Source organism: Myripristis murdjan, chromosome 6 (genome assembly GCF_902150065.1).
Source record: "Myripristis murdjan chromosome 6, fMyrMur1.1, whole genome shotgun sequence".
NCBI classification, from domain to species: Eukaryota; Metazoa; Chordata; class Actinopteri; order Holocentriformes; family Holocentridae; genus Myripristis; species Myripristis murdjan.
This window is the reverse complement of record NC_043985.1, coordinates 32928323-32949291: the sequence shown is the minus strand read 5'-3', so window position 1 is coordinate 32949291 and position 20969 is coordinate 32928323. Positions and strand designations below refer to the sequence as shown.

General features: G+C 42.1%; 1 protein-coding gene across 4 annotated transcripts in view; it reads right to left on the bottom strand.

Moving 5' to 3' along the window:
• The window catches only part of ankrd27 (ankyrin repeat domain 27 (VPS9 domain)), a 29526-nt gene extending 10336 nt beyond the window's left edge, over window positions 1-19190 (bottom strand). For all 4 annotated transcript variants that reach the window (XM_030053051.1, XM_030053053.1, XM_030053052.1 and 1 more), the window contains exons 1-13: window positions 19049-19190; window positions 10114-10236; window positions 8249-8359; window positions 7147-7455; window positions 6401-6460; window positions 5909-5962; window positions 5131-5196; window positions 4074-4150; window positions 3338-3459; window positions 2172-2250; window positions 1455-1587; window positions 522-614; window positions 1-43 (exon numbers count right to left, since the gene is read on the bottom strand). The exon at window positions 1-43 is cut by the window's left edge and continues 79 nt beyond it. In XM_030053051.1, the coding sequence (XP_029908911.1) occupies window positions 1-43; window positions 522-614; window positions 1455-1587; window positions 2172-2250; window positions 3338-3459; window positions 4074-4150; window positions 5131-5196; window positions 5909-5962; window positions 6401-6460; window positions 7147-7455; window positions 8249-8359; window positions 10114-10215 (1249 nt within the window). In that variant the 5' untranslated portion in view covers window positions 10216-10236; window positions 19049-19190. The remainder of the gene's footprint in view (window positions 44-521; window positions 615-1454; window positions 1588-2171; window positions 2251-3337; window positions 3460-4073; window positions 4151-5130; window positions 5197-5908; window positions 5963-6400; window positions 6461-7146; window positions 7456-8248; window positions 8360-10113; window positions 10237-19048) is intronic.
• Between the last annotated feature and the right edge of the window lie 1779 nt (window positions 19191-20969).

Below are 20969 nucleotides of genomic sequence, written 5' to 3'. Positions count from 1 at the left end.
TCAGCAGACGCTCCACCTCAGTCTCATTACCACCTGCTATGTGCTGTAACACACACACACACACACACACACACACACACACACACACACACACACACACACACACACACACACACACACACAGATCACACAAATGATTCTCCACCTGGGATAGTTTCTAGTGAGTTTTCTGCAGCATTCCTCTGACAGACACTCTGGAAAACCCTGAGGGACGCTGCAGCCTCCTCGAGGACCCCCAGAGGTCCCCGAACCCCATTTTGGAAACAACTGCTCGAGATAAAAGGAAGCGTCAAACTGTTTAGCCAAATGCTGTGTAACAGTAATAAGGTACCAGGGACACATGGATGAGTTTGGTGTCTCAACAAAACCATCGAGCAGAAACAAGACGAGCCAACCGGACGTGTGGCTGTTGAATGAGCGCGCTGTCCTCCCTCTGCATCCTGTTGGCCTCTAAGCACCTGCTTGGCTGCTGAAACGGTCACCGTGGTTACTGCTTGCGGCTGCTGGGCTTCCTGGCTCACCTCAAACAGGCAGTGGATGGGCGTGGCCACGCTCTGGGACAGCAGACTCATCCTCTCCCTGAACAGAGCCCTGTCGTTCAGCTCCCCCGAGCCCTGCCACCACACACACACACACACACACACACACACCACGCCAGCGTCACATCACCAGCAACCAATAAAACCAGCTGATAAAGATATTAAACACATCTATAAAACATACTGATAAAGATATTATAGACATACAGCTAGATATACATACAGGGTATATGCAGGAATCTTGAAGTTAATTTTAATACCTTTTTAAGACTTTTTCAAGACCTTCTCAATATTTTTTAATACCTCACCGCCACTTCAAGCTCTAACCATTTACATCAGTGATATTTTTAACTTAACAGTTTTAATTTGTGATGAAGACTAAAGACCAGCCTTCTCTTCCGTTTTCGTGGGGCTTCATGTAACATTTCAGTGCGTTCGTAATATGCACCGGGAGCGCCAGAGCGTACTTTGTGCTTCTGAGTTTCCACCCGCCCGCCCGCCCTTTCGCTCTGGCGCTCTCAGAGACAATTTACGAACGCACCCACAATAGCCTGGTTTTTTATGTACCTGTTCATCTTTGTTTTTTAATTAAAATGAATAAATTCACACACTTTTACGATGTTTTTGGTACTCAAACTCTTGGACAGCTAATTCATAAAAAAATACTTTCAAAATTTAAGACTTTATAAAGTCGTGATAAGACTTTTTAATACTTTTTAAGGTCTTAATTTTCCCAAAATTGATTTATCACCTTTTAATACTTTTCAAGACCCCGCGGATACCCTGATATAGCTTTATATTACAGATATATGGCTGGGAATGTAGGAGGTGACAGTCTGGTGTCAAGTGGTACTGCTATAAGGTTCACTCGTGTGTGTGTGTGTGTGTGTGTGTGTGTGTGTGTGTGAGACCCACTCCGTGTGTGTGCTGCAGCTTGCCCAGGTTGATGTACTCCACGGCAGCCTCGAAGGTGCTCAGGCAGTAGCTGAGCTCGTCTTTGCTGGAGTGACTGAAGCAGAAGTTCCTGATGTAGCTCAGGTTGGCCATCCTGACGACACACACACACACACACAAAACACACACACACACACACACACACACATAAACACACAAAGCCACTTTCCAACCAGCTCAGCAGATAGACACTCACTTCAATTTAGGGCTGAATGATTACTTGAAATCTTACAGAATATTCACAATATGCCCAAGTGGAATATCCAAATCAGAAGAGCTGCAATTTTTTGATCTAGGTAAAATATGACAAAACAGCATTATGATTAAGTTTATAAAAGTTTTCTTTCCATCAGCTGTTGTAATCTACAGCAGGAAAGCAGTGCTGATGCTGCATGGGTTTATGAATGTTGGAGATGGAACTGGGAAAAAAATAAGTGATGGTTGCTGGAGGTAAGAGAGGAAATAACTGGAGAACGGGAGGAAATAAAAGCAGAACTGGACAGAACAGATTTTTTTTTTTTTTATGGGATGCTTTTCTACTGCGCAGTGGTAAAAGAGCATCATTTTAAATTGAACATCTTTACCATTTATCTGGATTTTTTTAAAGCAGCATAAGCAGTGTAGAGAGAGCTGTGGAGTGAGAGGTCAAAGGTCGGGGAGGATCCCGTCCTGACTCACCAGTTAGGGATTTCGGTCTTCACCAGCAGGTAGAGGATGACTGACAGCAGGTCGTCGGCACACACGGCCTCGATGCTGCCTGCAGGACAACACACATCCACAGACGTTTCAAATCATTTTAAAAGCTTTTACTTCACCCTCATAACAAAATGTATTTTATACAGTATTTATACAGCACATAGCTTTCTTGTCATTTTTGTTTTGCTAATTTTCCGGTAATGTTTTTCTAATTTTCTTTTTAACTTCTTTCTAATTTCTTGCACATTTTTTGGTCATCTCTTCACTAATTTGCTCATCAGCTTTTTCCCTGTGTTTTTGGAAGAAATTAAGTGAATTTGCTCAGGTTTCAAAGCATTTAACACAAGAAGTGTGATGTTGATCCAGCATCACTGATCTGACGTTTAATAATTTCAGTAATTATAAACGTGAATTCCATGATAATTTTTGCTAATTTCCCTTTTTTGTTTTTATAAAGGTTCCAGTGATTTTTTTTTTTTTTTGCTGATTTGCTGATCACTTTTCCCCCAAGGTTTTTGAAAGAAATCAAGTGAGTTTTCTCGGGTTAAACAGGGTCAGTTTGGTGCGATGCAGAAAACACAGAAGCACAAGAGCCTTGATCTGTTTCCACCGTCATCCTTCGGTTTGATCGGAGCCGTGTGTCCTGACGCCGCAGGACAGACACTCGGCCTCTGTCCGTCTTCTCGGGACTCAAATGAGTAAATTGGCTGCTTAGCAAACATTCATTAGGGGCGGTTGGAAGCGCTGTGCAGACACACAGCAGCAGGACTGTTGTGGGCCGACCGGCTTGGATTTCCAAAACAAACTGGCCAAACACATCAGAGGCGGACAGAGGCCACCCTGTCCTGTGAGCAGATCTCATTACAGAGCGAGAGCACGCCGCGGGGCATCCTGCCAGCTGACACACTCAATGTAAGAGAAACACTGCAGGACGAGGTGAACCCAGGGCAGCACCATCAGCTCTTATTGGATCTTTACCAATCAGTTTAACCGTAAACTTAATTAATCAGCATCAACATTAATCTGACCGTCAACCTCACCTGAACCACAGATCTGAAAACAAAATCATCAAAACTCAATCAACATGAGAGCTACAAAGATCCACACACACACACACACACACACACACACACACACACAGCAGTTACCGGTGTGTCTGGAGGGCTGCGTGGCGGTGAGGGCGACCCTGCGGAGGCACAGCAGTTTGAGCAGCGGCGAGGTGTGGCTGTTGAGCTGACTCAGCTCCCTCTTGGCCCGGGACAGGTTAATGCTGAACAGCACAGGGTTCACGTTTTAGTATGAAATTCACCAAAAAGTAACTTCTGATATTCACAACAATATGAAACCTTCATTACCACTGAAACCAGTTTAACAAAGGAAATATTCAGGTTTGGAAACTCTGAAAATAACAATAAAAATCATTTCCACTCTGGGCATCTGCAGCTTTCAGAGAGCAAAACGTCTTCAGAGCTTTTTCATGAAAAGCTTCTGACCGCACACAGCTGATTAAAGTTGTTCATTTATGATTACAGAAACAAAATTACAAGAGGAAATGACTAATTGAGGGACATGAAGTTGGTCTGTGTGCAGACAGGATGAAGACTGTCCCGCTAACATCCTCTGGATTCAGCTGACATCACATGGAGGAAAAATAAAGACATCCAAAACATATCCAGACACAAGGCATTTTCATACTTTTTTAGGCCTTCAGTTTTGATTTTATCAGCATGTATAGACTTTTAAAGGAACCATGGATACCCTGATACAGGAGTATGAAAAGAAAAGGTAACAATGTCCTCCTCTAATGATACAGGCGGATTACAAGACACAGTTTGCTTGCATCTTTCCTGATTCTAAGTTTGTCTCAGTTTCTAGGCAGCTGACCTGAACTCAGACTTGACTCCCAGGTCTTTCTGCTGCAGCTCCTGCAGGCTCCTGGTGGTTTTGTTGAAGGCAGCGTCCTGTTGAACACAGAGCAGACGGGACAGCAGCTGAATGGGACGCCGCCGCCACGCTGAGCTCCACACACACACACATGCACAGCTTCAAACGGATCGAGGTGAAACCGATCAGATACGGTTGGTGATTTTAGCGGTAATGCATCCATTTCTTCACAGCTGCGGTTCACCAGTGAAACGCTTTCCTCATGACACTGTCAGAAAGAGCCATCAAACTAGATTCTGAAACATTAAAGTTAGTTTAGACACGCATTAAAGGAAAATTTGCCTTACGCTGTTAGATCTTATCGGCCTGTGGTGTTCAACACATTCCACGAGTTATTTTTATGATGAAGTGTTATAACTTCATTTTTCAGTCAGAGCTGGTGTGAACAGCTGGACAGAGACACAGTGACGGGGCAGAGACAGTTCTTCAGGTCTAGAAAATCTCTCTCCTAAAGTCTCTCCTGGAAGGCCAAAGCAAAAGACTCAGACCAAAGCCTGTCTTGTTGCTGCATTGCATTCTGGTCTATGTGCTGCTCCTCTCCGTCTTCTTCTATGATGGATTTGTCTCTGTGCCTCTGATTGTTGAACGCTGGAGCAAAATAGCAACTCGAGAAAGAAAACCTGACGTTTCGTGTTGCTGTTTGTGATTCCTGGAACATTTTCCGAAATTAAACTCCACTGAAGCTGCTGGAGGCGTCTGGATATGATGTCACCTCGTGTGTGATTGGCCAGAAGACACAGACACCAGATTACTGGATGGAGGAATGAAAACTACATCAACAACTGTTTTTAACGGCGTCAGGAAGCAGCCACTGGTGTTTTTAGAGTGGCTTTTTCCTTTAATACGGAATAAAGTAGAATAAAACCACAACAGGAGAGCCTGCGTCACAATGCAGTCATGCAGCAGTAACACATTCTTTCATTTGTGGTGAATACACATGTCAGTGTGTATGTGTGTGTGTGTGTGTGTGTGTGTCAGAGTGTGAACTCAGACCCACCTGGCTGGCTTCCAGTGTTCCCACAAATTTAAAGATTAAATCATGGATACCATGATGAATATACACCTGAGGAAGAGGAGACAGAGGTTTAGCGGAGCAGCGATGGTTTCACCAAGGAGCCACAATCAGAGACAGTTTGATCGGCCCGGGACGCTCATCGGTCCGCACGTGGGTCAGATCAAACTCAGATCAAAACCTATACACTGCAAAAAGTCAAAATCTTACCAAGAGTATTTGTCTTATTTCAAGTATCTCTTCAAGTATCTATCTTATTTCAAGTCTTATTTCAAGTAAAAATGTCTTATTTCTAGTTTTTACAAATTTTTACTTGTGACACAAGTGAAGAAGTAAAAATTTGCTTGTTCCATTGGCAGAATTTGTTTCTTGTTTCAAGCTAATTTTAACTTGTTTCAAGTAAATTTTCACTTGAAACAAGTGAAAATTGTCTAAAGACAAGTTATTTCTGAGGTGATCATGTCTTATTTTAAGTGTAATGAGATATTTTAACTAGAAATAAGACATTTTGACTTGAAATAAGACAAATAATCTTGGTAAGATTTGACTTTTTGCAGTGTATGAAACTATAAATAAAAAAGTAATGCATTAAAAATAAATTAGCAGTAACTACAGTGTCAGGAATGTGTTGTTTGAAGTTAGTGCATAAAGAGAGTGTCGCTCTCTGTTGGAGCCTGACTGATGACACTGATGTGACACCATGGAGGCCAACAGCAGAAAACCTATTAATGACGTCGTGTCATACAGATGTGAGCCGCCGTACCTCCACCGCCTGCTTGAGCAGAGTCATCTGAAGCTCCTGCTTGGCCAGAAGTTTCTAAGAAATTCAAACGAAAAGCCAAAAAACAAAAACATATTCATCAGACCAGGAAATATCAAGAAGCAAACAGATGTGTATTAGTCAATCCACATGGTGTGATGCAACTCAGCTACAGTGAGTGTTTAGTGCGATTATGAAATACTGCTATCATGAGAGATAGTCCATCGAGAGATATCCAGAGACAGTCTTACATTCTTGCATGTGTTTTGTTCAGGGATGTAGAATGTTTTGTAAACTATTTGTAAGAATGGATTGTGGTTTAAATCGCTCCTAAATGGGAAAAACTGTTGTCAAATCAAGTCTAACAAAGGTAGCGTGAATCGAATTAAGTCAATGTTAAACCAAAAACTGGTATCATCATCATCATCATCATCATCATCATCATCATCATCATGTCACATCAGCACCACAACTCCCAGCTGGACGTGTACTCACCAGGCGCGAGTCTCTGAGCAGACACTGAAGACATTTTGTGTAGAGGCCGTTCACCGAGTCCTGCAGGCCAGAGGACACGAGGCTGTTAGAGCTGCAGAGTTCACTCTAACTGAGACTCACTGATCTTTGCTTTCATCTGATGCTCGCTGTGACTGCTGAGAGTGACTGGCCTCATGAAGAAGATGCAGTGAAGATGAACTGGTTTCAAGTGATTTGTCTGTAGTTTTTCATAATGGAGGTAAGAATAAATTTGTCCCAAATGTTGTGTGTTGTTGTATGAGGGTGAACTGTGTGGCAAAGCTGCAGTTTCCAATTTTTATTTTCAATCACCGTTCTTTAAACTAACTTTAGAAAACTACTTTCTATTAAGCACTGTTAGGAAAGTCTACTTTAATTGTAAATAGGAAGAAAATGGAAAACGCTATTCGAAATGGAAGTGGAAGTGAAAAATGAGTAAGAGAAGGGGAGGATGTGAGGGAAAAGGAAGGAGGAAGGTCTAGTGAAAGAGGTAAAGTGAAAGAGGTAGAGGAAGTAAAACAACACGACAGGAGAAGGAATGAGAGGAAGGATATGTGAGAAGAGAGAATAAAGGAAGAGGGATGAGAGAAAAAGATGACATTCGAAGAAATGGAAAGAAGGAGGGGAGGGGTGCTAGAAAAAGGATGAAGGACAGGGAAAAGAAAAAGAGGGAGAAAGAAGGTGCAGAGGGAGACGGGGAGGAAGAAGGAAAATGAGGTTGTTCGTACGATGTGGTGTCGGAGTCCCTTCCTCTCCTGCTCCTTGAAGGCCTGGCAGAAGCCCACGACGAACTTGTCCAGCTTCTGCGCGTGGCGGCCCAGGAAGTCCCTGACGTCGTCCAGGCTCTTCAGGCAGTAGGGGGGCGGGGCGGCGAGCTCGGTGGGGCTCGGCTCCGCCTCCACGGGCCTGGAGATGCACAGGATGTTGTAGCTCTGCTCCTGGTCGTTGTAGAAGGTTTCCTCGAACAGGATGGGCACTGCCGCCGGCGCCGGGAAGCCCAATCCCAACAGGACCTGCCTGTCCTGGATCCTGACCTCCTGCAACACACACACACACACACACACACACACACAAATCAGTGACAATCAGTGCATTGGGAGAAGAACAAAAATCAATAATAAAGAAGAATAAAATAATAAAAAGTTTAAAAGCCCTGGTAGGAGAGAAAACAGCACTGTGGATCAGCCAATGAGAACCTCTTGTTTTTATTCTAGAATGCAGGCCAGCCAATAGGAGCCTCTCGTTTTTTATTCTCAAATGCGGGACAGCCAATAGGAGCCTGTTGTTTTTGTTCTCATCTGTTGATTGGCAGGGAGTGACCTCTGGTTTTAAACTGCGGCAGAAAATATGAACCTCTCCATTTATTCTCCAATGTAAAACAGCCAATAGGAGCCTCTTGTTTTTATTCTAGAATGCAGAGCAGTCCATGGAAACCTCTCATTTTTGTTCTAGAATGTACAACAGCCAATAGGAATCTCTGTGTTTTATTCTAGAAGGTAGAACAGCCAATAGAGACCTCTTGATTTTGGTTTAAATGGTGAACTGGCCAATGGGGACATCTTGCCTTTATTCTAGAAAATACAAGAGCAAAAAGAAACTCTTGTTTTTATTCTAGACAGCTGAATAGCCAATAGGAAGCTCTAGTTTTGTTTTATTTATTTTTTTATCTCTAGTCTGTCACAGGTCTGTGTCAGTTGGTGCTGTGTGACTGCTGTACTGTATGTTAGCTGACAGCAACACTGATTACTGTGTATGTTATTCTTGGGGATTAAACTTAATCTACAGTCCATTAATCTGACGCGGTGTGCTGTGTCTGGGTGAGCCGCCCACCTTTCCATCCACAGTCTGGTAGCCGTCCTGCGCAGGCTGTAAGATGTAGCTGTCAAACTGGGAGTCAGTGAAGCTGCTGAGGTTTAAACTTCCACAGCATGGCACCAGGATCTGCACACACACACACACACACACACTTTATTAACATATGCACTTGGCTGGAGCTGGACAGTGGGGAGGTGGTGACATAGAGGAAGATGAGGGGGATGCTGAAAGTGACCATGGACGACCCCTCTCATCCTCCCTGTGCCGAGCTGAGGGGGCTCAGGAGTGTTCACACACACACGGGCTCAATGAGTGTGTGTGTGTGTGTGTGTGTGTGTGTGTGTGTACTGTGTGATGCAGCAGAGGCCCAGGCTGCTGCATCACATAAAAGACAAAGGCTGCACGAAGCCTGACAGTCTCTGGCATCATGGAGGCCACATGGACTCACATTAGCTCTGGATCAATGCAGACACATCTTATTGTATCCTACTGAAACACTACTGCTGTTACTAGGAATGATCAGCGAAAATATTACACTTACTGATCAAATATTAGGCATTAGTTTATTTTCATCACCACTCAGTGTCGTACTGATTCATCATGAAACTGATTCATCCAAAATCTCCATGTCCACTTCCCAGATTTGTTTTGTTCTGATAATTAAATCCTCATAATTACATTATAAGTGCAGTTTCCATGGCGCCGTGCTCGCAGCAGCCTGTTTTGGATACAAGCTGGCGGCTGATGGTTTTACTTGTTTTGCTTGTTGCTGGAACACTTGGACCAGCACGAGGAACAGAGAGGGAACAGAAAAGAAACTGAGTGTAAGTGATTACTGCTCCCCAAATGGAGGAATAATTAAAGTAGATGAGTGGTGGTGAAAATTACTTTTTACTCCATAGAAGCTATAAAAACTTGCTACTTTGGGCCTGAGGAGCACATAATGGGTAATGCATTATTTTTCTGGATGGTGCATGAAAATTTAAAGTTTTGCATAGTTTGCTTTGAGTGTAGTGTGTATCTAATTCATGCAGTGTACAGTCTGCTGTATGGTCTGCTGGGTGTATAGTACATGGTACAGTGTGTTTACTGTAGTACTGAGTATATCTGCAGTGTAACAGTACACGGTACCTTAAATCAGCTCATGCACGCACTTCCCAGGTCACTAGTTCACAGTAAAAACTTATTTGCAGTCTCAATCTATTTAGTCAACCTTGATTGTTTCTTTTTATCTGTCCTGGCAGCCTCCAGATCAGTTGAGGCTGGCAGAGGATCAGTATTGATGAGCCAGAGCATCCACTGACCTACATTTAAACATCTGATCCTCATCTGCTGAACTCAAGTTCAGGCTGTCTGGCTGTAATTTTGGCTTCCTGAAACACAGTACTTGTCAACTTTTACATACTTTTTATCACAGGCTAAACTAATGTGCACTGCTTTTCAGTCGATTTAAGACAGTCATCAATCCAGCTGTGAAATCCCGGCATTGCCTGAACGTCAGCCAACAAGTTCCTGTTAAACTGCAACCAGATCTGTCACTTTCACTTCCTAAACAACACACACACAGAAAACTGCAGACTACAACGTTAAAACTCTTCCAGGGAAAAGAAAGCCTGTGAAACCAGAGAAACTCCTCACTCAGCTGAGGCATAACAGAAAAAACATTCAGCTGTACTTTTAAAATGTAACACCACAAAAATAGCAGAAAAAAATGTAAAAAATAGAATACACAGTAGAAGATATGACATGTTGCAGCAACAGAAAATGATGTGGTTTAAGTACAACGTGTGGTTTAATGCTGGATTGTAGTTTGACAAATGTGAAGTGCACTGAGACACTCTGCTGTGACTTTCAAACTGTGGGCTGTGGCTGTTACTCACGATGCCGTGGAGCTCTGCCACGCGGCTGCAGAGGTCTGGTCTCTGCCTCTCCAGCGCCAGGTAGAAAGGATTCTTCAGGATGTTCTCATCATATACAGCCATAAGGAGCTGGGAGTCTGGGTCCTGGAGGGGAGGAAGAGGAGAAGGAAGAGGAAGAGGAGGTATAAATGTAAACGCAGGAGCTTCCACTGATGCTGTTTGGTGATTGAAGGGCTGGGCTGCTGACAAGTTGCTCTCCAGCAGTTTAATAAAGGTCAAGTGAGTCTGAACTAGATTAGATCAAATGATGCACCGCTAATAGAGTCCACCGAGTCGAGGAGAAGCCGGGCCAACTCTCCTCTTGGACTCTGTTGGTTATGTTTGATTTGGATTCCTGCTGCTGCCGCCAACTTGGAAACAGTGGCTTGTGTTGCTGTGCACGGAGCATTGCGTGGCCAAGTGTGACGCCGGATTAAAATAAAGCTTCAGTGACTCCAGTGGGGAAAACTGATTGCTGAGGAATCAAAAGAAAAAGACTCATCAAAGAAAATAAAGAAAGCCGAGCGTTGAGTCTTCAAACCCTGCAGATATCTGATCAGTCAAACTGATTCAACAGACGCCGAGTCTTCATGATCACACACACACACACACACACACACACACACACACACACACAGAAAACACCTCATTTACCTCATATGGCATGACACTTTAATCCTGGTTTAGTGGCTTTACACAAAGAAACCATTATGCAATTAGCTGCAGTTTGCAAATCAAAATTTTACAGAACAAACCAAATCATGATGCAAACAGAGACCACATCTAACAATTACTTTCACTGTCAAGTAATGTATTTTATTTTTTTTTTTTTAGCTTAATCAACTAATCCTTTGGTTTATAAAACATTGCAAACATGACAAATTCTTTTCACAAGTTACCAGAGCCAAAAGGCCAAAAGTTCACAATTACTTCCAGCACTCATAAACCCCACAGTAATCACTTTTTTTGTGAAATGTAGAAAAGCAAGCAAACGTTAACATTTGTGAAGCTGCAACCAGCAACTAACTGATTATCAATTAATGTTCTGTCCACCAGACATTTCACTGACTAGTTGTTTCAGCACTAACACGAACAGTAATTCAATTCATGATTTCTTCATTGGATGGCTGCACAGAACTGAGTCTGCATCCAGTTTCTCTCATAGAGCTACACCTCTGGATAAAATATAAATATCTAAAAAAAAAATAAAATAAAATGTATTTATTTCTTTATTTAAACAGGTCTGGCTACAGGAGATTATGTTTCAGCTGCAGCAAGCACAGCCAACCCCACACCTGCTGACTGGACTTTCTGATGTTAGGAGCTGATGAGGTGGGCGCTCAACAGGAGGGTACATTACTGAGCAGTACATGGGTATGCTCTCCTATATATTTCAGTGGCAATTATGCTGATAGGTGGGTAACCTTTACATAGAAAAAGGTGTGTTTACCTACAGTATGTATACTCTGTTTGGGGAGGCTTGAAGAAAAAGGTTAATAGGAGAGAGGAGAAGAGCCATTCTTCTGTTCTGGGCAAAGGAGCAACAACAGTTTCTCACAGATTTGGCCGAGCTCACTTCCTCCCAGCTTCAGTTCTTTTTTTTTTTTTTTTTTTTTGTTGCAGTTTCTCCAGTAGGGGCCTTGTGGTGTGTGGGCCCATCACTGGCTGACTTCTTCTCCTCCCCTTAGCTCTCTGCATGTTACTGTTTTACAAGAGCACCGTCGCTGCATCCTGGTCTTAAAGCCAGCCGAGAGGATTGTGTTTGGTTTACCAAAATAAAAACAAGCCGATAACAGAAGAACGGGTTCGGCCAGAGCCTTCTCCAGCACTGGCACGGTGCTAAAACAAAGGGTGGAGGCTAAGCCAAACATGATGTCCTCTGACTCGGCACGTCGCTGCAGACAAGTCAGTTGAGACGTGGCCACGCCCACTTCTGGTAGCGCTCTTTATCACAGATTCTGATCCAAAACTATTGGCTCTGCTGAGTTTCAGTCATCAGTTTCTCTCTTCATCTCATTCCATGTCAAGTCATGAAAAACTCACTGCCAAACATTTTCTTTTTTTTTTTTTACATCTAGCTGCCTCACATGGTGCTGATCAAAGAGTGTGTGTGTGTGTGTGTGTGTGTGTAGGAGTGATGGGGGGGTGCACCATTGATGAGGAACAACATGTTGGCAGTTCACTGATGCTGGGAAATTTTGTGGGTGTGTTTGTGTCTACCAAGGTGAGGCAAATGGTGAGAGAACAGGAAATGAAAGTCAAAGTACTGACAAACACTATTTTTTTTTTAATTAGCTGCATTTGTCTTTTGCAGCTTGAGGGCTTCGTGGCTGCTGGTCACCTCAGCCTCAGGTGAGACGGCGGCTCTGGCAGGTTCACGGGCCCTGAAGCAGGAACTTGGCCCAGTGGGGAGGAAGAGGGTGGGGAGGCTGGGAGGACTGGGACAGCCAACAATACTAACAATACACTTCCTGTCACAAGGAGAAAAGCTGCATTGTAACTTCAATCTTGAGGTCATCTTCAATAATTTTATTTGAATGAAAACACAGTTCTCAAAACAGCAGCTGGGGCACAGACAACAGAGATCAGAGATTCTGCAAAAACAGCCTGAAAGAAACTTTTGTTCCGACGCCTCAATCTCAGCTGCTGATCGTCTCTAAAAACGAGTTCATCAGTGACATTATTCATCAGAGCTCTGCCTTATGAAATCATTTGTGGAGGAATTTTAAGACACGCAGACATCATAAGATCTCTTTGAAACACCATGCCAGCAGATTTGCTCACTGAGGCTCGTCTCTTCAAACAGCCAACGCCTGCCGTATCTCAGTTCCTGATGAATTCACAGCATTTCCACATGGCTGGAAAGTCACTGCGGCTGACGTAAAAGTTTCTCCACTATCTGACAGCTCCGTGTGTGTGTGTGTGTGTGTGTGTGTGCACGCTTCAACCCGGAGCCTGTTTCATCATCTCATCAAGAGGATCCTCGTGGTCACACAGCGCTTCAAACCATGACACACAAAAATAAAAAGTACAGCATCTGTCCGCTCACACCAGCTCTCTAATCCATCACTGCTCTTGGGTCCTCATCAGATTACCTGATTAAGCTAATTAGCTTAATAAGGTAATGACAAGAAGGCTAGCTTTAGCAAACGAGCTTAGGATTTTCACCACAGCAGAAAACAAAGCTTTTGGGGATTAAATACATCAGGCATTAAGTTATGCTTAAAATTTTTTAGCCGTGGCTCACTGAGGTTTTATCAGATCAGATTTCTTGAAATCTCTGCGCAGTGAGCTGACATTTTAAAACGTCACAACCCGGCTGATTTGTGTTACATCTAAAATCCAGATTTACCTGACTTAACTGGGTTCATGTGCGCTTCCTGCTTGGAAACTAGAATATACGATAAACCCGACACCACATGAACGGGGCGTTATATCGAGTCCCATACATCAGAATATTCCAGTGACATGCACAGAAGCTGTTTAAACTAAAAGAGTGTTGCTTTTCATTTCATTTGACTATTTAAATCATCACCAGGCTGTGAGACCACAGACCAACAGCCAGTGCATCACATGGTGTCACACATCAGTAAGTCAGTCAGTGTGTCTCCACATGAAACCGCCTGCTGCACCATCTGAAGCAGCAGGGTGGGTACAGGTCATGTAAAAGCATGCAATTCATCCAAATACCAATATTGCTTTTTAAAGCTGATACTGGCAGATATCTGCTGTCAATGATTGATTTATTGCCATTAAGAATCTGACTGATAATGTAGTCTCTATTGGTGCATTGATTGATTACAGACTGAAGCTGATGAGCAGTTTAACACGCTGCCTGCCTCTCATTTCTAAATGTTTTAGGACTGAGTCTTTAGATCAATAAGCTGTTTTCATCTCAACTCTTACATCCATAAATAAAAAAAATGTCATAAGCAAAACTGTAAACATTATTAATAGTTTAATCAATTGGTAAAAGTTACTGACAGATCGCTTGATGTAACTTTAGAAAATGTGCAACTCTAATTCCAATCAACAAACAAAGAAATAAATCAACAAACCAAACAACGATTCACTTAAACCACAGATCCACACATCCAGACGAACCTGGGTCTCAAAACCCAAATTACCCAGAAGCCCCACATTCTCACAACCTGATGACAGCGCCCGACAGAGCATCTACTCACAGCTTCGCTCGTCTGACAGACCAGCTTCATCCTCGCGGCGCGGCGTGGCCGTGTGCTGCAGAGCCGGTGCCGAGGCTCGCCGCCTCCCTGAGGATCAAACTGAAGAATGTGTCATGTGACCCGCTGGGCCTCATGACCCCGCAACCAACAGCAGCGTGTTTTCTGGAGCCGGAGGAATGTCCATCCCCGCTCAGGCCCGGCGCTGTGGGGCGTTCCAGGCAGATTACAGCCGCTCAGCTGAGGCTCTTATCCTCACAGGCTTCCAATGTGTCTAACAGGGATCATTTCCCTCTCAGCAGGATCACAAACAGCCAATAGTGACAAGGTCGAGGGTCAGCGCTCCCACAGCTGACTGCACTTATCTGACCACATCAGGCCCACCACTGTCAATACTTCTCATTTTAATCTAATAATCCATGATCAACACGTCACTTCACAAAACAGCATGACAGCATGCAGCAACAGAAAAGTCAAAATGTGGCTTTTTACACCCATGTGTTAAAGTTCACTCAATGTGGTCTGCCTACTAAACAGGAGAGCCAGTGTTATCACTTAATTTTTTGATCAACCAACTTTCCCTAAACCTGCCTCGTCTGCCTCCAGCACTGCTAGTGACTTCCTGCACGTTCCAGTATGCACCATGTTTAAACTCCATTTTAACGCATTGTACCTTTGTCTGTTATGACTGGCCAATTATCCACAAGAAGAAGAAATATCCACCAAACTGCTGACTGGAGCCAGAAAACAAGTCAACAGTGACCACGACGTCTCCCAGAGCTGCTGAAAGTTACCCTGGGCTTGTCCTGACAATGTCCGAGATACTGAATGTGACGCTCAGGGCCCTGTTGGCCTGGTGGTGGCGCTGTGGTGGGGCAAAAGTTGATATTCAAAATGTCGAATCCATCATTTACTCCAAGTTTCATCCAAAACAGACAGCAGAGACTCAAAAATCCACAGACTTCACTGATTTTCACCTCTGTGGGACAAAAAGCTCATCACCAGTAGCTGTTTTTAAGTGGAAAGTTTTTGTAGGGGTTGTGGCAACTTAAAGTAATAATTGCAATAATGTAATAATTTCAATGTAATAAAAACAATAATGAAATAATCAGCTATTGGCAGATGGGAAGCTATAGGTAGTAAATCACAATATAAATTACTCAATACAGAAAAACGTTATCACAAGAGGGAAAAAGGTATAAACCTTTAAAAACTCAGATTTACTGAAGGTTTTTCCAGCCCTGTGTCTGAGTCAGGGAGGAGTGCTTGAAAAAGAAATAAACTCAGATCTCAGGAGAGAGAGGACAGATTTCTGAGAGCACGGAGGGCCCAGATAAACGGGTGATGTTGTGGGATCTGCATTCCTGCCTTTTGGATTCACTGGATCAATGCAGATCTTTCAGGAGCTGAGCGATAACAACACGTCAGGCAGGATTCACGGGCAGAACGTGACCGTCACAGGCTGCTGCTGCTGCTGCCGGGCAGCGTCATGTGTGCAGCCCTGAGAACAAACTCCCAAAACCACCACACTCACTCCGAGACAAATTCAGCTACACAAGGGAAAATATGACAGAATAGAATCAGACTTTACTGGATTCGGCCAGGGTTAAGTGCTTTCAACCTGACTCAGTTACTTCACAATTTAAGTAAAGGCAGTAGTTTTTTCATTGCTCCAACTGTGGATTGTATTAAATCACAATTTCAGATGCATTTTTAACATTAACTATTTTTTGTTGTTTTTAAAATTCAACTTTTATAGAGTCAGTCAGCTTGAAGAGATCTGCTAACAAATATCTGGCTAATGAAGCCTTGCTAACTAAAAAGCAGTGGCTGTGACAGGGCAGTGTTTGTTGCAGTGTGGCTGTGGGCCGACTGACAGGAAGTAGAGCCAAACGTGTGAAAATACTCAACTCAATTTATAGACTAGGAAAAGCGCTATAGAAATGCAGTCCATTTACCATTTACCATAATGAAGTGCAGAAAAAAACAGCGCTGATGTCACCACTGTACTGGCTGTCCCATCTGACAAACAGAACAAACTGGAAACGGAGCACGTGTCACATTTTCACCATTTGGCTGATACTCTGCCTTGCTCATGGACACTTTACCAACACACACACACACACACACACCCCTGCTGTGGGAACCTGCAACCTTTTCATTCCGTCTTTCAAGCCTCTCTGCCAACCTGCTATCAACTTTCTCAGGCTCCATCCAAACCAACCGGATCCACCCAACAACACGATGAGAATGAGGAAGACTTTGTCAGAATGTAAAAACACAGCTGGATTATTTGCTCATTAATATCTGATGCATTCATTTCCTGGTGATGGAGTCCCACGTCTGACAGAAGCACAGCTATAGTGGACAGTAAACACACCTTAACTCACTTTCTTCTCTGCTTCAGTTGCAGAATAGCCCATCATACAGACACACACAGGGTGGCTTTCCACAAGGTCCAATTGACAGACATGCTCTTCATTTTATATGTCAGCAATACTGATATTTTTCCTAAAGGTAAAGATGAACAGGTTGATAAACCCTGTGAACAATGAGATGGGACGGACATCTGGTTCTCCTTTGATATTAAAAAGAGTGCTTATATGATCTTTGAGCTGAAAAACAAAACCCTATCAGATCATTTTGCTCCGTTCTCATAGCTAATAACACGCTTGAATAAGTTTCCCATGTTAAGCTCTTAGGTGTAATCACTGATGATGATCAGCTTAATTGGAAAACAACACACATCTCCTATTTGTCCAATAAAGTAATTTCTTATGGCAGTGCAGTATGGATAAGCATATATAAAAGCAGTCTCTATTCCATGTTTTTATTACAAAACATTTTGTTTAACGGTCACCAACTCCAGCTGGCGTGCTCATACCACCACATCAATTCAAACACATCAATTAACTCCACATAGGCACTTCTGTATTTCAATTTCTTGACAATTCACTTCCCTTTTCAGTTTCTTCATGAGTCAGTCACAGATCCACTGTTATCGCACCAGATCTTTTGATCTTCTACATAATCCGGTTCTACAGAACTGACTTAAGTGTCTTTTTCATTCCACCTGTGCAATTTTATGCTTGTATTGTGTTACTGTATATTTTTTCTCATTTGTGTCATTTTATTAAATGCACAAATAAAGAACTTAGAATACCTCAACCACTTTAGGCTTTTTTTTTTTTTTTTTGTAAATTATTAGGTTTTCACAGCATACTTGGTATACATAATATACATATACATTCTTGGTATACATAAACAAGTGGTAGTATCAGCTTTAAGATGGAAAAGAAAAGTATTTGCTGTTTACTGTTTCTCTCAAAAGATCATGTAACTGTATCTTTAAGGGTTGGCACATTATCTCAGAATTAAGAAACTGAACTTTGAAATCTCAGTGAAGACAGCAGAGTTGTCCTGCACACCACTGGCGAACAATACCGCAAATATAATGGTACTTCCAGTCAAAACTTCAAAATAAACGCCTCTTTAACAAAGATATATTGCAAAGTTTTCAAGTGCTAGACACCAAAAACAAAATAAAGACTTTGTTGGAAAAAAAAAAATCACGGCATATGGTTATAGTTACAGAAGCTTATTCATTGTGGCGACTATATAAATATACAACAGACAATTAAGTCTTCCGCTTTTATTCTGAATACATGTGTACCTTGACGCAGCTCTCTAGTAAGAGGGCAGACGAGGGGATTAAGAGATTTGTTTTTTATATGTATGTTTAATGTTTCATCTACATGCCACAATACATAAATCAAGACAAGTCTTTTAGTACATCCGGCAAACAAATAATCAACCAAAAACCTCCATGCTCCGCGATGTAGGCCTATTTTACTAGAACTGAACTGTAGGAATTAGGAGGGGAGCCAGTTCTAAAAAGTATATTATTGTTGAAATGTGACCTGCTTGGTAAATTGAAACGACGCCGAATTCAAATGTGGACCCTAACGCTCATATTACACATATTTAATAATCTTCTATATACGATAAGTGCCTGTGTTAGTGAATAAAACAACACTGCAGATTTTTTTTGAATGGAGTCTGGTGCGCAGGTGACTTCACGGGGGATTGCTGGGATTATGCAGTGACACTTGTCTTGTTTGCTTGGCTGATATGCGGTTACTTGAACAATAGTCGTGATTTACAGTAGCTTATATTAGCTTTCATTACTGGTTAGTGATACTGACAGTAATTAGGTCAGTCGAGGCTCCATCACGCAGCTAAACCTCACACGGAACAACAGCTCAGGTCCTTTCCATCGACACATCAACAGCGACCATCACTGGAGGTTTAACACGTTAAAAAATCCCATTGTTATTACAGATGCGCTGCTGCTGGAACCATATAACGTTGTAATATTGATAGTTTGCTGTCACACGGTTACTGCTATGCGTTTATATCCAATCCAGCTGTTTCACGGTGAGGTTTATCGCTCATTTCCCAGGTAGTTTGACATGTAACGTAACGTGACTCAGCCAATAAGAGCGTCCCTTCAAATTAGCTCGCTAGCTAACAAACACACAAACAGCACCGACAGCTAACGATGCTAACACTGACTTTAGCCTGTCCGTTAGCCTCATGCTAGCTGATGCTGGATTATCTCTCTTTAGACGGATAACAAGCGAGCTAGCACGGCCGGTTAGCAGCCTGGATAAACGGCGACAAAGTGAGAACAGGCGGCCGGTTGAACCGTGCAGGCAGCGAGGAGATTAAATTACCTTTGTAAGAGTCAGTCCCGGGGATAATCCGGTGTGGGCATTGCAGTCTCACAGGACAGGAGCTGTTTGCTTGTGTCGCCGCTGGCTAACCAGCAGCCAGCCAGTGGTGAAACCTTGGCTCCGGGTTGCCAGACACACAGAGGGGAAACACGTAATCTCAGCTGTCAGATGATGACATGAGGATGCCGTCACATCACCTTCAGGTCAAAACTGCAGCCAATTAACCCTCCTGTTGCCGTCAAGTGTGACTCCGGTGATGTCAACCTTCACAAGTAGTCCAGTCATTTTATGAAAAAACCTAGGACAAATTGCAAGAGAAGCAAACTCAACTGATTCTGTATCCTCAGTTTGTCCTGAGTGAGGGGAAAAAAAGTCCCAAGAAATCCCATTGGTGGAAAGTTTTGAAAATCACCTATTTATGACCACATATTACCAAAAAACACTGTTTTTAACACACAGGGGAAAGGGGTTCAACATTTTACTTTCAGATATCACTATAAAAATTCACAAGTTGATTACACACACAAAGACAAGAAAAAAAGTCAATTACAAGTTCTTTGAATTATTCTGTTTACACATGCATATCACACATTATCTGACGTGATATGCGCTAATAAGGAATATAAGGAATAAATGCCAGAAGAGACATTTAAACAGTGAATTAAAAGGTTACTATATATATAGTAACCTTGAATTAAAAGGTTACTATATCACAGTGAATTAAAAGGTTACTGTATATATAGTAACCTTTTAATTCACTGTTTAAATATCTGTTCTGGCATTTATTCCTTATATTCCTTATTAGTGCATATCAAATCAGATAATGTGTGATATGCATGTGTAAACAGAATAATTCAAAGAACTTGCAATTGACTTTTTTTCTTGTCTTTGTGTGTGTAATCAACTTGTGAATTTTTATAGAGATATCTGAAAGTAAAATTTGGAACCCCTTTCCCCTGTGTGTTAAAAACAGTGTTTTTTGATAATATGTGGTCATATAGAGGTGATTTTCAAAACTTTCCACCAATAGGATTTCTTGGGACTTTTTTCCCCTCACGCAGGACAAACTGAGGATCCAAAATCAGTTGAGTTTGCTTCTCTTGCAATTTGTCCTAGGTTGACCCCAATTTTGGCCTAAAATTACTGGACTAAAGAGGATTATCATAAAAACATTTACAAGTTGAGGTGTCAAGTATTCACTACATGAATAAATAACCCCTAAAATATCTGCAATCACATTTGATGATACCAATAACCTCATGTCTTTAATATTCTGCAATGGCACTTTACATTATAATGCTTATAGGTTTACAGTATTCTACATTGGCACTTTAAGTATGCAATAATAATTTCTACTACCTAACTGGCATTTTTTACACTGCACTTTACATTAGGAATGGTTAGGTTGTTTATTTATGTATGTATGGCCTGCCTGTAGTGTTTATGTTGTGTGTATTGGTATGTGATAGGTGCAGGTCTGTTTGTTTTAATGTTTGTTTTACTGTGTTAATCGTTTAAATGTTTGTTTTACTGTGTTGATTATTTTAATGTTTGTTTTACTGTGTTGATTGTTTTAATGTTATTTGTAAGGACTACAGATGGAAATTAGCTTTCTTGCTAAATCTGGTGCACTCATCTTTTTATTCCTTTGAATAGCTAATGAAAGTGCACACTGTCTTTTATAAATTGAATAAAATAATAAAAAATAAAAGAAAATAAAACATACACCCCACCCACGCATCAGAGTTTTCCCCTCCCAAATGTTCCATGTGGTTCTCGCGCGACTACGGCCCTGCGTTCCAATACTCATACTACCATACTATTTAGTAGGGGGAAAAAAAAAGAATTAGCATGCATATTTCATACTAAACTACATACTTTGTAAGGGCAGCTGCAGTACATACTAAAAGTAAAAAGTATA